This window comes from Lepidochelys olivacea, assembly GCF_965140295.1.
Source record: "Lepidochelys olivacea isolate rLepOli2 genome assembly, chromosome: 13".
NCBI classification, from domain to species: domain Eukaryota; kingdom Metazoa; phylum Chordata; order Testudines; family Cheloniidae; genus Lepidochelys; species Lepidochelys olivacea.
This window is the reverse complement of record NC_140423.1, coordinates 31956623-31972011: the sequence shown is the minus strand read 5'-3', so window position 1 is coordinate 31972011 and position 15389 is coordinate 31956623. Positions and strand designations below refer to the sequence as shown.

At 42.5% G+C, this 15389-nt stretch overlaps 1 protein-coding gene across 1 annotated transcript in view; it reads left to right on the top strand.

The window, feature by feature from the left end:
• UQCC1 (ubiquinol-cytochrome c reductase complex assembly factor 1) overlaps window positions 1–15389 on the top strand; it is a 93448-nt gene that overhangs the window by 46064 nt on the left and 31995 nt on the right. The window contains exon 7 of the mRNA XM_084645176.1: window positions 7189–7297. Within this exon, the coding sequence (XP_084501302.1) occupies window positions 7189–7297 (109 nt within the window). The remainder of the gene's footprint in view (window positions 1–7188; window positions 7298–15389) is intronic.

Here is a 15389-nt window from a genome sequence, read left to right as displayed (position 1 = left end):
GGTTGATTGCTCTGACTGGTATAGTCAGGGTAACATGGAAGAAGATGGTCTCTGGCCTGTGTCCGAAGCCCAGTATGGGAGGATGAAAGAAAGGGTACTCATCAACTGTTATTCTTTGAGAGTCTGCACTTGCCCTACCTGGCCACTTTCCACAGCCCTCCAGCGCAGACGCACCAAAGTGAGAGCTGCACTGACAGTTGAGAAGTGAGTGTCAATTGCACTGTGGAAGCTCACAACGCCAGTTTGCAACTGGTTAGTTGGGAATCAGTTTGGATCAGGAAATCCACTGTGGAGGCAGTTGTCATGCAAGTGTGCAGGGCAATTAATCACCTTCTGTAACATAGGACTGTGACTCTGGACAATGGGCAGTATATAGTGCATGGTTCTGCAGCAGTGGGATTCCCGAACTGGGGAGGGGAGATGGATGGCACACACATCCCTATTTTAACATCAAACTACCTTGGCACAGAAGACGTCAACAGAAAGGACTACTTTTCTATGGTAATGCAAGCACTGGTGGATCACCAGGGACATCAGTGTGGACTGGTCAGGAAAGGTGCATGGTGCACCCATCTTTAAGAACACGGAACTATTCAGAAAGCTGCAAGAAGGGACTTTCTTTCCCAACTGGCGGATTACCACTGGGAATGTTGCAATGCCAGTAGTGATTGTGGGAGGCCCAGCCTTCCCATTGTTCCCATAGCTCATGAAGCCATACGCTGGCCACCTCGACAGCACCAAGGAGCGCTTCAGCTATCAGTTCAGTAGGTGCAGAATGACAGTTGAACGTGCCTTTGGATGTTTGAAGGGTTGCTGGCATTGTTTACTAACAAGATTGGACCGCTGAGGGGAAAAAAATCTACATATAGCTGTCTGCTATGTCCTGCATAATATCTGTGATACAAAGGGGGAAAAGTTTCTGCCAGGTGGAAGTGGAGTGTCTGTCTGCTAGTTTTGAACAGCCAAATACCAGGGCTATAAGAAGAGCTCAACCATTGAAAAACCATGTTAATAGTGAGCAGTGTGTGTTGCTGTCGTGTGCTCTACCTCGCCTTGCTCTTTTGCAGCGTGGTATGAATCTTGTAGTGATTGCTGTGTACATAGGAATATAATGTTGTCAGTGTTCCTATTGTCTGTGAATGATGCTATGGGTTCTATGACAAAATGAAGTAACAGTAAATTGGTGGGTATCAGACCTGCTCAGCACCAGACAGCATATGTTGTGAAGTATAAAGATTAATTTTGTTCCAAAAAAATAGAATCTTATTCTGTAACATGAACCAGATAATTAAAAAAACATTTAAAACGTAACAAATTAAAGGAACAGAACTTATGAAAGGGAAAGAACACTCCATTTCAGGTACAAAACTTCAAAAATTTGTGGGTCTTTAAAGGGGAGGAGGTCGTCCTGTCTATCTGACCCCTCAGCAGCAGAGGTCAAAATGGTGACCAGAGCAGTCAATGTTGGGCATTGTTGGAGAGCTTCTGAAGGCCAATAAAAGTAGATCTACGTAACACAGTGTCTACACTATCACTGCATTGACCTAACTACATCGACTGTGGCTCTACGCCTCTCAGGAAGATGGTGTTAGTATGTCAATATAGGGGGCACTTACTTTGGCGGGAGTCAAATGTAAGTGAAGACACATCTACAGCTAGGTTGATGTAAGCTGTGCCTTGCATCGACCTAGCCGTGTAGTTTAGACCAGGCCTTGGTGTATTTGTCAAATAAGTCCTTAAACTGGTGCTTTGGTGGTCATATGTGAAATGACTGTTACTTAATTTGAAACTATTAGTTTAACTGCTGATTAGTAGTGTGAAATTTAATTTGTATCTGTCAAGGTTCCTTCCCCACTCTGAACTCTAGAGTACAGATGTGGGGACCTGCATGAAAACCCCCTAAGCTTATTCTTACCAGCTTAGGTTAAACGCTGCCACCACCAAAGTGTTACACAAAGAACAGGGGAAGTGCCCACTTGGAAATGTCTCCCCTCCCCCCCCCATATCCCCCCAAGCACTACACCCCCTTTCCTAGGGAAGGCTTAATAAAAATCCTCACCAATTTGCATAGGTGAACACAGAGCCAAACCCTTGGATCTTAAGAACAATTAAAAAGAAATCAGGTTCTTAAAAGAAGAATTTTAATTAAAGAAAAAGTAAAAGAATCACCTCAGTAAAATCAGGATGGTAAATACTTTACAGGGTAATCAGATTCAAAACATAGAGAATCCCTCTAGGCAAAACCTTAAGTTACAAAAAGACACAAATACATTCCCTCCAGCCCAGCTATTTTCTCAGCCATTTAAACAAAACATCTAACTAGATTGCTTACAAACTCTTTACAGGAGTTCTGACATGCATTCCTGCTCCGGTCCTGGCAAAAGCATCACACAGATAGAGAGAACCCTTTGTTTCTCCCCTCCTCCCCCAGCTTTGAAAGTATCTTATCTCCTCATTGCTCATTTTGGTCAGGTGCCAGCGAGGTTACCTTAGCTTCTTAACCCTTTACAGGTGAAAGGGTTTTTCCTCTGGCCAGGAGGGATTTAAAGATGTTTACCCTTCCCTTTATATTTAGGACAGTATTGCATAGTTTAATGGTGATTAGTCAGGTATAAAATCAAAGTTATTGTCTTTTAATAAGATTAAAGAGTGGCTAGCTGTATTTCACTCGCTGGGAAATGCAATTTTAAATGTATTTTTGTGTTAGAATTGCGTGGTTGTTCTAATCCGGTTTATTATTTGGCTGTAATAAAAGTTTTGCAGTACAATTATTTCTTTATTGTATTCATCTATTTTTTTTTTTGTCAGGCAGTATGATTTTGCCTAGTTTCCTCACTACTAATTTCAGGATATTGCACTGGAAACAATCTGTTGGATCATTGCATTTTATTAGCAACTTTGGGCCAAATTCTGCTCTTGGATCCACCTGTAGGATACTTACTGATTTTAAAAAGGGTGCCCCTGCTTGTGCATATGAAGACAGAATTTGTCCCTTAGAGTTGATTTCAATGTACGTACAGCATAAAGGATCCAATCTGACTCTAACTGGTTAAAAATGCAAGTATTTTAACTGACTGTGGGTACTATCTGCTTTTTCCACCACCAGTGCAGAACAGTGATTGTTTTAGGTAACCAGATAAAAACACAATATTCATAAGATATTTTAAGCTTCAAAATATCATAGTTTTAAAGTAATGATGCAAACAACTTTTTAAAACCAGTAATCTGAGTGTGGAACAGTTTCACCTTAGTGGTGTGACAAAGATGAGTCAGTAGTTGAATGGACTACAGAATGTGTTCCGTAGTGAAAAAGTAAAACATTTCATACTGTGTTAATCTAGGTATAAAGTTTATAGTCTAAGAAAATCTGTGTCTTTTAAACCTCAGATGGCAGGTGTAGTAACAAACTAGCAAATTTTCAAATAAACTGCATAATTCCATGACCTCACTCTTGGTGCTGCTGAACTGCTCTATGACAGAACTATGCATCCAAACACACAGCGTCCATTCAGGCTTCAAGAGCAACAAGGTTTACTCTGAAAACTACTCCATTCTTGCATTACTAGTGATGGATTGTAATTATTGGTCTGTTGCGCTCTGCCTTCTACCATGACACCACTGAGGGATACTGCAGCTTGAATGGGAAGCAACATTTGTACTGAGGGAATCTCTTGCCAGGGTTCCTTGCTTTCTTCCTTGGCTTGACTACCCAGGCTGTAACGTATAAAACCATTTTCTTATCCAGAGTTGGGCTCCCAAACATGGTCTTTCGTTATCTGTCTTAGTAGGTGTGTGGAAAGCAATGGGATTCCAGGATTATTACTGATTATAGTGTTTGTATGGGCAGGACTTTGCAATCAAAATACACAGGACAGATGAATGATGGGTAAAAGGGTGCATTATCCTCATTTTACACATGGAGCTGATGCGCAGAGGGTGTTTAAGCCAAAGGTCATACAGAAAGTTTGTGCCAGGACTGGGAATTGGATCTATATCTCCCAAGTCCCAGCCCAGTTCTTTAACTGCAGGATTGTCCTTCCTCTCTGGATGGGTATGATGCACTCTGTGTCACTCTATAACCCTCCCTATTCTCCACCACCTGCCAGGGCTGAAGGAAGGATGGTACTGTCAGGCTATGGAGGGATCATCGGTCCATCCTCACAACCACTCTGGAAGTCACCACATGAGCCTTGGGAACACCATGCAGCTCCAGAGCATTTTCCAAAAAGAAAACCTGACACATTTTTAGGGAATTTCCCCATCCCTCTATCTTCCCTAAGCCTCTCTGACTCTGCCCCATCCTCACCCCCTCTTTTACCCTTTCCTCTCTCCAGGTCTTTCTAGCCATCTCTATTGCACTCCCTCCCCACTTATCCCTCTACTTTATACTCACTCTCATTCTGTCTTCCTTCAGCCCTTCTACCCTTCATCTCTCACTTTGCCCCTATCTCTGTCCTCCCCTTCCCCTTTGGCACTGCTCCCCGAGTCCCTCCATCCTTCCCATATCACTTTTCCCCCATTTGTCTTTCTTCCCTCTGCTCCTCCTATGACCCTTGCTTCTCCTCCCCCTCTTGCTCTAAATCAAGGGGCTCATCAAATGCCCTGAACCACACTGAGGGTCTAATGGGGCTAATGAACCCTCCACTGTCAGCGCTGGTAGCTACTGCCAGACATTAGAATGAAGTTTTACGTTTGCTGTGAAGTGCCCTGGGCTACTCAGCAAAGCTTTCAGGTGCACTTCCCCTGAGCTGGAGCACCCAGTACCCTCCAGTCAGAAAGCACAAGCACAAGAAGTACAAAACCATGCAAGAAAGAAAAAAGAGGGCAGGAGGCCAGAGGCAGAAGGTTTTAACAGAGAGCTGCCTTAACCTTCCTGTCCCTATCCCAAGTGCTCCATAACCAGATCCAGCCAATCAACACTCACCATTTCCAGATGTCCTCCATCAAAAAATTAGGTCCATGAGATGTTTTTCATCTCTAATTTCTAAGTTTAAAACAAACACTTGTGTGCAGTTTGGAAAATGTGGCTCTATTCTGAAAAGTGTCTTGGTACAAATGGCTTCATGGGGCTCTAGTTTTATTGTCCATCAGTAACTCACCTCCAGAGTAATTTTTGCTCCATTTACAAGAAAAATATGTTTTTTCTAATGGTCAGGACCCTGTCTGGAATCTAAGATATAAATTGTTTTATTTCCTTTTTGCACATCATCCCCAATAATAAAGATTCTGCCGCTAATTTATTTTTCTACTGAGGCAGCATCCACAATGTGGTAAGCATTCTCAATGTGCATAGGTTGACACAGGTCTTGTGTACACTAGAGAAACACACAGATCTAAGCACCATTTTAATCTCCTAATCTATGTTCTTTGCACTCACACATGAAAGTGCTCCAAATGGTTTATAAGCACACTACAAACCAAGCAGAGTAGAATGTTTTATTGGGGCTAAATACCAGTTTAGCCTGAGCTGTTTTAATGCCAATTTTGATGCAGAGAAGCTGAAACAGTTCAACCCTGTTCTCCTACTAATGTCCCACAGTGCACTTGAAGCCTTGCAAAATCTCCCAGAATGCACTGGTCTGGAGAATGGGTCATTGCAGCTGAAACAGTTTAGGTACGTGCTAGGGTTTGTCTGCATGAACACTTAGTTCATGGCAAGCTGAGCTGTAAATCTGCCACGCGCTGAGTTTCCGTGGGTATGCGTGGACTCTGCTGCTGTGAACTAAAAGTTTCCTAGTGCACTTTAATCTACTCCCATTTCAAAGCAAGGTAGATCAAAGCTTTTTGTGCACTGTAGCAGGGTCCATGTAGACATTTAGTGCACAGCAGGTTACGAAATAAGTGGCAATGTGGGGTGTACAGAAGTCCTTAGGCTATGTCTGCACTACATACTATCTTGATTATCACTACAAAAGGTGTCGTCATCGTCGTCTTCTTTCTCCTCCCCCCCCCCCCGCTCTCCTGCTGGTAATAGCTCACCTTACCTGATCACTCTTGTTACAGTGTGTTCACCCATTGTTCCATGTTCTCTATGTATATAAATCTCCCCACTGTATTTTCCACTGAATGCATCCGATGAAGTGAGCTGTAGCTCACGAAAGCTTATGCTCAAATAAATTTGTTAGTCTCTAAGGTGCCACAAGTCCTCCTTTTCTTTTTGCAAAGACAGACTAACACGGCTGCTACTCTGAAAACTACATACTATGAGTCTCAGCTTGCACAGACGTACCCATGCTAGCTCTCATGTGAGCTAATATGCTAAAAATAGTAGTATGGCTGTGGTCGCATGGACAATGGAAGCGGTGGTAGCAGGAGCTAGCCATCCTGAGTACATACCCTCCTGAACCCCATGGGTATGTACTTGGGGCAGCCAGTCCATTCCACTGCTTCCCATGCTACCACAGCTTCCCTATTTGTAGTGTTCTAGTTCAGATGAGAGCTAGCATGAGTATGTCTACACAAGCTGGGAATCACACCGCTAGCTCATAGTATAGACACAGCCTTAGTGTGGACATGGGTCAAACCTGCAGCGATTCTTAAACTGATACAGCATGGCTAATGAGGACACAGAGGCAGTTCAGTACAGTCAGTTTAATTACAACAGGTTCAGTTCCCTGAAGTAGAGAAATGAGCTTGGACAGACTCCAGTGCTGCCTTCTGTAGCCAGTGTGGCTCTGCAAGGCTTACAGGAATAAAAAACAATGCAAACATATTGTCACCAAGGCTTTATCTACATTTGGGACATTTTTCCCAAAATTCAGTCTGGTTTTAAAACTGATTGGAACTGCAGTGGCTCCAGCAGGCAGAGGCATTTTTATAACCTGCTTTCTGAGGCTTCACTAATTTGAAGAATGATTCCACCTACGGTAGCCTCGTCTGTGCTGCAGCTCCAGCCATTTTTGAAACAGTTTTAATATTCAGGTAGATTTCCCCACTGTAGACTAGTCTGAAATCCAGCAGATCAGACTTTAAATACACAGAAGGCAAGTTTTGTGAAAGTAAAAATGTGCCATTTTTATTGAGGAACTTTTCTAACCAGAGCAGAATATTATTTATACTTATAGCACTTTCCATGCTGTAGTGAGATTTGTAAGGAATTTAAAATAAAAATAGGTTTTTTTACTCTTTTAAGGTCTGAAGAAGCCGTTGGAAATCAAACCAACTTCTCTGGTGCTTGTTCTCTTGCAGGATGTGTCTGGTACGAATGAAACAGGAGGGTCGAGCTGGGAAATACATGTGTCGCTATATAGTTCATTCTATGTGGGAAGACGTTGAACAGCGTGGTAAGGTGATGGGGGTAAGTCATCTTTGTCTAGTGTTGACTTTCTTGATTATTTTGATGACCCAAACCATGTAATGTTTTGTGACCTGGGACATATTAGAACAGTGGCTGTGGGATTAAGGTGGTGCAAGACTTGGTCTGACTGGTTTCAGCTGGGATTTCAGTATTCCATGTACCTAGGACAGTGGATGGGAACGGGGAGAGAGGACAGAGTTTCTACATAATGCTTTAACTAACCACAAGTACAATCTACAGTTTGGATTCTCTGCATATCTGGTCCTGATCTCAGAAGGGAACTTATAAAGGAACAAACTTATAAAGGAACTTCAGGGGCAGTTCAGTCACAAGTTAAGGGCTTAATGCAGGAAGCACTGAGTGAGGTTCTTTGGCTTGTACTGTGCAGAAGGTCACCCAAGGTAATCACAATGGTCCCTTCTGGCCTTAAAGTCTTCGAATCAGAGTGTGCCACTGCATACCAGCATTGGTATGGGGCCTCAGAGATCACAATGCATGGGGCAGCAGCACTAGGAGATGACCTTCACAAACCTTGAAGTATAGTGACCTCTGCAGGGCTGATGGAAATGAATGTCCTTGTCTTCACAGGACTCCAGTACTTCTGCAGGCAATGGTTGGACTGGGAGGCAATGCCTATTGTGACTTGTATTGGGAAAAGAGGGAACTGCTGTTATGCTATTGCTGGAAAAAAAGGGGATTGTTTAGGATTAAAGTAAACAGAACAAATAGAAAACCTAGAAGGGTTAATATACCAGTGCCCCAGTTACTAAAGAAACAAGAAGCCAAGGCAGGGTCAGCTAGGGAGCTGGGTCAAGTAACATTCAAAAGAGGGAATATTAACCATAGGTCAGAAGTAATCTTGTCTCCTTTCTCCCACGCTCCCTTTTGTTTCTAAATTGCACTAATTGTATTGTGAGCTCTTTGGGCAGCCCTCTCCTCTGTATGTGCAATGGGTCCACAACGCTTTCAGGTACTGCTAATGAGAGTGTGCAAGGGAGTGTCTCTCTATTAGGTGTACAGTCTTCTCTTTTCATTGCTCAGAGAGTCCTGGGAAGTGTTGATTCTGGGAGATTTCAGTTGCTCCCTCAGTGACAACTATTCTTTTTTTTTTTAGTTGCCTGAAACTTTCTGAGAACTCTGCTGTCCAGGTGCTTTACTCAGTTAGTTACAGAAAGTGCACACAAGGCAGCCCCCTGTTGGATCTAGTCTTTGGAATAGATCTGAATTTAGGAGTTTCTGTGTCTCCTGTAAATCATGCTATCCCCATTCCCTGCAAAGCTCCCCTTGAAGACTTAGAAAGAATCTTCAGAAATCAGTCTTATCTAATCAGGGACCGCACACACTAAAATGTATTCAGCGTGGTTGTGTGGTTACTGTATGATGTCAGTACCAACCAGAGTTAAAGTTGTGTGTGTGACCTAACTGTATGTTTCCATACCTCAGCATGTTTAGATTTCTTTTAACCTTAATTCTGAATTTCCTAGGTTTATGTCGCTTGGTTTGTGATAATGACAGCATCCCTATAATGTATTTGCCTCTAAGTTACTTTAGATGTGTTCTCAGCTGTAACTCCATTTTACCATAGCTTTTGTCTGGGAACACCAAATATTTAAAGAGAACGCTTGTATGTATCTACAGGCTTGATTCCACAGACTGCTCCTTTAAGAACATAAGAAGGGCCATACTGGGTCAGACCAAAGGTCTGTCTAGCCCAGTATCTTGTCTTCCGACAGTGGCCAATGCCAGGTGCCCCAGAGGGAATGAACAGAACAGATAATCATCTAGTGATCCACCCCCTTTGCCCATTCCCAGCTTCTGGAAAACAGAGGCTAGGGACACCATCCCTGTTCATCCTGGCTAATAGCCATTGATGGACCTATCCTCCATGAACTTATCTAGTTCTTTTTAGAACTCTGTTATAGTTTTGGCCTTCACAGCATCCTTTGGTAAGGAGTTCCACAGGTTGACTGCATTTTGTGAAAAAATGCTTCCTTTTGTTTGTTTTAAATCTGCTGCCTATTAATTTCATTTGGTGACCCTTAGTTTTTGTGTTATGAGAAGGAGTAAATAATAGTTCCTTGTTTACTTTCTCCACACCAGTCATGATTTTATAGACCTCTGTCATATCCCCCCCTTAGTTGTTGTCTCTTTTCCAAGCTGAAAAGTCCCAGTCTTATTAATCTCTCCTCATATTGCAGCCGTTCCATACCCTTAATCATTTTTGTTGCCCTTTTCTGAATCTTTTCCAATTCCAATAAAACTTGTTCGAGATGGGGTGACCATATCTGCATGCAGTATTCAGCATGTGTGGGTGTACCATGGATTTATATAGAGGCAATATGATATTTTCTGTCTTATTATCTATCCCTTTTTTAGTGATTCCCAACAGTCTGTTCGTTTTTTTGACTGCCTTTGCACATTGACTGGGTGTTTTCAGAGAACTATCCACAATGACTCCAAGATCTCTTTCTTGAGTGGTAACAGCTAATTTAGACCCTATCATTTTATATGTATAGTTGAGATTATGTTTTCCAATGTGCATTACTTTGCAGTCATCAACATTGAATTTCATCTGCCATTTTATTGCCCAGTCACTCACTTTTGAGAGATCCTTTTGTAGCTCTTCGCAGTCTGCTTTGGACTTAACTATACTGAGTAGTTTTGTATCAGCTGCAATTTTGCCACCTCACTGTTTACCCCTTTTCCCAGATCATTTATGAATATGTTGAATAGGACTGGTCCTAGTACAGACCCCTGGGAGACACCACTGTTTACCTCTCTCCATTCTGAAAATTGACTATTTATTCCTATCTTTTGTTTCCTATCTTTTAACCAGTTACTGATCCATGAGAGGACCTTCCCTTTGTCCCACAACAGCTTACTTTGCTTAAGAGCCTTTGGTGAGGGACCTTGTCAAAGGCTTTCAGAAAATCTAAGTACACTATATCCACTGGATCCCCCTTGTCCACATGCTTGTTTACCCCCCTCAAAGAATTCTAGTAGATTGATGAGGCATGATTTCCCTTTACAAAAACCATGTTGACTCTTCTCCAACAAATTATGTTAATCTGTGTGCCTGACAATTTTGTTCTTTAGCAGGCTTCCTGCTTCTGATGTACTTAACGTTTTTTTGCTATTACTTTTTGAGTCTTTGGCTAGCTGTTCTTCAAATTCTTTTTTGGCCTTCCTAATTATATTTTTACACTTCATATTTGTCAGAGTTTATGCTCCTTTCTATCTTCCTCACTAGGATTTAACTTCCACTTTCTAAAGGATGCCTTTTTGCCTCTCACTGCTTCTTTTACTTTGTTATTTAGCCACAGTGGCACTTTTTTGGTTCTTTTACTGTGTGTTTTAATTTGGGGTATACATTTAAGTTGAGCCTCTATTATGGTGTCTTTTAAAAGTTTCCATTCAGCTTGCAGGGATTTCACTTTTTGCGCTGTACCTTTTAATTTCAGTTAATATTGTTTGTTGGACGTGTGGTGAAATATAGATGTTTCTAAGATCTTAGGATTTCTTTTGCTCCTATTCATTGCTTCATTTGGGCATATAACTCATCTTAGGTAATCTTGTCAATTTATCCCTTCCTCTCTGCCAGTGTTGCCAGCCTAATACACTCTTTTACCCCTCCTCCCACAGTTGACTGTGTGATTTCTTACAACACCTGCTAAGCATGGACCTCCACCTCTGAGCTGATCTTTCCCTTAGGGCTCCGTTATGCTGAAACACCTACAAGAAATTAGCTAAACAATGGCTAGAAGAGGGGCAGCTGGGACAGTCCTTAGTACTTTGCCTGCTGCTACACACACACACCTAAAATTGTGCTCAAGGCTTCATTAAGGTGAGCTTTGTGGAATGATCTGCCTTCTGCTTATCACCCAGGCACTACGTTCAGCCAGTTAGCTGATCCAAAATGGGCATCCAGATCTTCTCTCCAGTAGTCCAGTCCATCTCTAATTAATCTACATTCTGCCTTTGAGAGATAAGGCTATGTCTGCACTACAGCTTATGCTGGCGTAACTCATGTCGCTAAGGGATGTGAATAAACCACCCCCTGTGCGACGTAAGTTATACCAACCTAAGCGCTGGTGTGGACAGCAGTATGTCAGTGGGAGAGCTTCTGCCACTGACGTAGCTTCTGCCATTCATGAAGGTGGTTTTATTATGCCGACAGTAGAGCTCTCTCCTATCAGCATATAGCGTCTTGACCAGATGTGCTGCAGCAGCGCCGCTGCAGTGCTGTGGCAGGCTCATTCTGCCGATTTTGCCACCTGGGTGAGAGGGCAGTGGGGGAAAGGGAGGAGCTCTTTCTCATCTTGTCACACACCTCTTCGAAGGCTCTGTGAAGGAACTCTCTAAAGTAAGGATAGAGAGGTTCAGAGGGTTTCTGTCCCCACTTACGATGGTGCATGTTCTGGGCTAAACCTTTACCTTGCTTCCTCAGGAGTTTGAGGTTTCTAACTTGGAACCATTGCAACAGCTGAGAATAGCCAGAGCCTAGTGGTACTGTGGCCATGTCCCTTCCCCTCCAACAATGCTCCTGAAACCCTCCAATGCTGTGAGAGAGTGATATAGAGCTGTTACACCAACTCTGTGGCACACTGGTAAATCTCCTCCACCAGCAATGTTCTTCAATGGCCTGATCTGCTGTTTTTATGACCCCTTCATTCTGCCAGAGCAGGGTAAAAAGGCCATTGTTTTCCAGGTGGAATCCGAGGTTTTTTTCACCAGCCTCCATAAGGCAGTTCTTTCATTGCTTGTACTCACTATGGGATTGGAAGTCAGGGTTGCCTCTTGGGGATCTTCCTTAGCGGGTAGTCATTTTTAAAGTCTGGGAGCCCTAGTTCACTCTCAACCTAATCAAGCCATTTGAACTAGGTCGGAAAAGAAATTTTTCAGATCATCTTGCATGGGGTCAAATTTCTCTCAGTATCTGGGTCAAATTATATCTGAAAGCATGGTTCATGAAAAATGTCTCTTAGATATTAGGGAGTCTTAAATATGGACATTGGTCTGAACTCCCATAAGCCTGTTATCTCTAATCCATACTCCCATCCTTAGAACTTTTTCTCTAAAAGGTGCTCTTGCAGGGCATGCAAGGTTGGTCTTGTTCTGTTTCCCAAGTTCTGGAGTTCCTCCAGGAGGAAGTGGAGAATGAAGTCAGTCTTGAGAAACCACAAGGACCAAGTTTTGACCTTAGGGACTATTGGAGGAGATGCTGAAAATTCTTTTATTGGATTGCACTGCTTAATTCCAAGATGCCGTCCAGCCAAAGCAAATCTCCTGGTCAGGCCTGAGTCAATTGTCTTGTCCTAGGCTGTTTAATCTGCTCTTTCTACCAGCTTTCTCTTTCCCTATTGGAGCTTCTAGCTTCTGTTAGCTTTTTCTGAGTGTCATTGGAAGCCACCAGAAATATAATTACCAGGGCAGCCCTCCTCATTAAATATTCCTTTCTGATTTCTGAGTAGCTACTTCCTAGATGAATTTCAGATTCTGGCTTTTGTCCTGCCTTACTTCAGATAAAGGGAAGATCACAGCATGCTTTTAGGTCCTTGAAGTATCTCATGCACTGCTCCCAGGAGGTTAAGAAATCCAGTTTGTTCTGGTCTAGACATATAAGAAAGGTCTAGAGGGTCAGCTTCTCATTCTCAAACAGATGGATTCATTCCTGTACTAAGGAGGCATAAATGGCGGGAAGGTCTCCACTACCTCTTAGGAATTAAAGCTCATGAGAGAGTATGGTTTCCTGGGCCAAAAGAGAATCTGCATCTGTATGAAATTTGCTAGTCCACCTTTGTGCAGCCCTGAAGAGAAAAGGAAACTGTTTCTGTCTTAAAAACTGGATTTCTGCAAGGGAATCCACCAGTCTGAACTTCCACTGGGTTGCGTAAAGAGTTCAGTAAATTATAGCTGCTAAGGTAGTTTTTGTATGCAGTGTTGTTGTAGCTGTGTCGGTCCCACGATATTAGAGAGACAAGGTGGATGAGGTAATGTCTTTTACTGGACCAACTTCTGTTGGTGAGAGAGACAACCTTTGAAGCTACAAGGAGCAAGATCTTCTTCGGGGCTGGGACATACTCGGAGGGTATGTCTACACTGCCATTAGACACCCGCAGCTGCCTGTGCCAGCTGACTCTCACTAAGGGGCTGTTTAATTATCATATAGACATTCGGGCTAGGGCTGCAGCCTGAGTTTTGGGACCTTATCAGAGGCTCCAGATAGTTTAGCGTAAGTAGTTAGCACCTATTCTATGGGATAATTCAAGGTAAAGTGGGTCATTAACACCCCAGCAGTCATAGGACAAAAATGGGGGGTTAGTGGGTTACAGATTGTTGTAATAAGCCAGTGTCTTTATTAAAACCATATCAAAGTTATAAATTTAAGCTCCGAGACTCATCTTTTGAAAGGATTATGTATGTTTCCTTTGAGGATAAGGACTGATAGGTCAGATATGTAGTGATCACTTTGTGAAAGGTGTTCACCCACAAGTGTATGGTATTGTTTTCTTTTATCATTTTCCTGTGGGAGTTCATTTGAGAGTGTAGTGATTGTCCGTCTGGTTTCACCCACACAGTTGTTGTTGTGGCGGCATTTAGTGCACTGGTTACTGAGGTACAGCACATGTTGTGATAGGTATGAGTAGGACCCATGGATCTTGAAAGGTGTTTTGTGGGGGGTGTTGATCATACAGCAATCTGTAACACACTAACCCCCCTTTTTGTCCTATGACTATAGGGTGTTAATGGGCCACTTCACCTTGAAAAGTAAGAGCAGTAGGACAAGGGAACAGACTGTCTGGGGAGGTTGTGGAAGCTCCTTCACTGAAGGTTTTCAAAAGGAGGCTGGAGAGCCATCTATCAGGGATGGTTTAGACACAACAAATCCTGCATCTTGGCACGGGGTGAGACTAGATGATCCTTGTGGTCCCTTCTAGCCTTGTGGTTCTAATTGTCCCTTAGGCTTAGAGTATGTACTAAATATCTGTTCGATCTTCTATTTAGCTGTGACCATTCTCAGTATCATTCCCAGATCTGAAGAAGAGCTCTGTGTAGCTCAAAAGCTTGTGTCTCTCACCAGTAGAAGTTGGACCAGTAAATATATTCCCTCACATACCTTGTCTCTCTAAGGTAGTTTTTGATTGGTTAGAGAAGGCTGAGGAGAGCTGGGTACAAATTTCTGGAGTAGGTGATTGATGTAGCTACCTGACTGATGAGCAGAAAGCAGAGCAGTTCATTAATTTAATCTTGGACATTTTTAACTGCATTCTTCTGTAAAGAGGCTTTCAGGCATTTGCACTCATTAAAATATAAAAATCTTCCATTGGTCAGGTTATTTTTAAAAGGCAGTTTGTCTAAAATCAGTAAGAGGTAAGGTACATTTTGAGAGAGGACGTTCAGGGGTCCAACCCCCTTTCATGTATCGTAACCTGTAGTTAATACAGCTGATGCAGAAAGTGGACATTAAGTTTTATATTTCAGAATTGTCATCAATGTATTTAGAATTTGCTGTCTGCTCTTAAAAATGCTGGATCATTGCTGTTAAATTAATACGTGTTGCATTTTTACTACTAATTTATATCAGCTCCAACTCCAGTTTGATTCTGTATTATTTCATAAACTGATAGTTAAATCTCTGAGATCTGAATCTCAGCTGCAAAGTTTTGGGACCCTGGAGCCTGGGCTCCTTCAGCACTCCAGAGTGTCAGCAAGAGTCAGGAATCAAAACATGACACAGCTGTAAAAACAGACAGAGAGCTTTTGGCCTTAGCAATTCTACTGGTGCAGGCAGATTTCAGATATAAATTTTACTCTGCTGCTGCTAGTACTAATGAAGTCAGTTTCTTTTGGTGGGTTTGCAGCCAGGTGTGTCCAGTTCTGTGGCTAACCAATGCTCTTTACTTAATTTTTCCACTTGTGACATTTCTACCAAACTTAAAAAACAAACATAAAAATTGGCTTGATGCAATGGCTCAAAGTGTTAATAGTAACATTAGGCTGGGTAAAAGACTTCCTTACGATCCTGCTCTGCCAGAGATCTCCATCTTGTGGCTTACACTGAGCAAGTTTAAATTATGCAAACTGGCAGCTG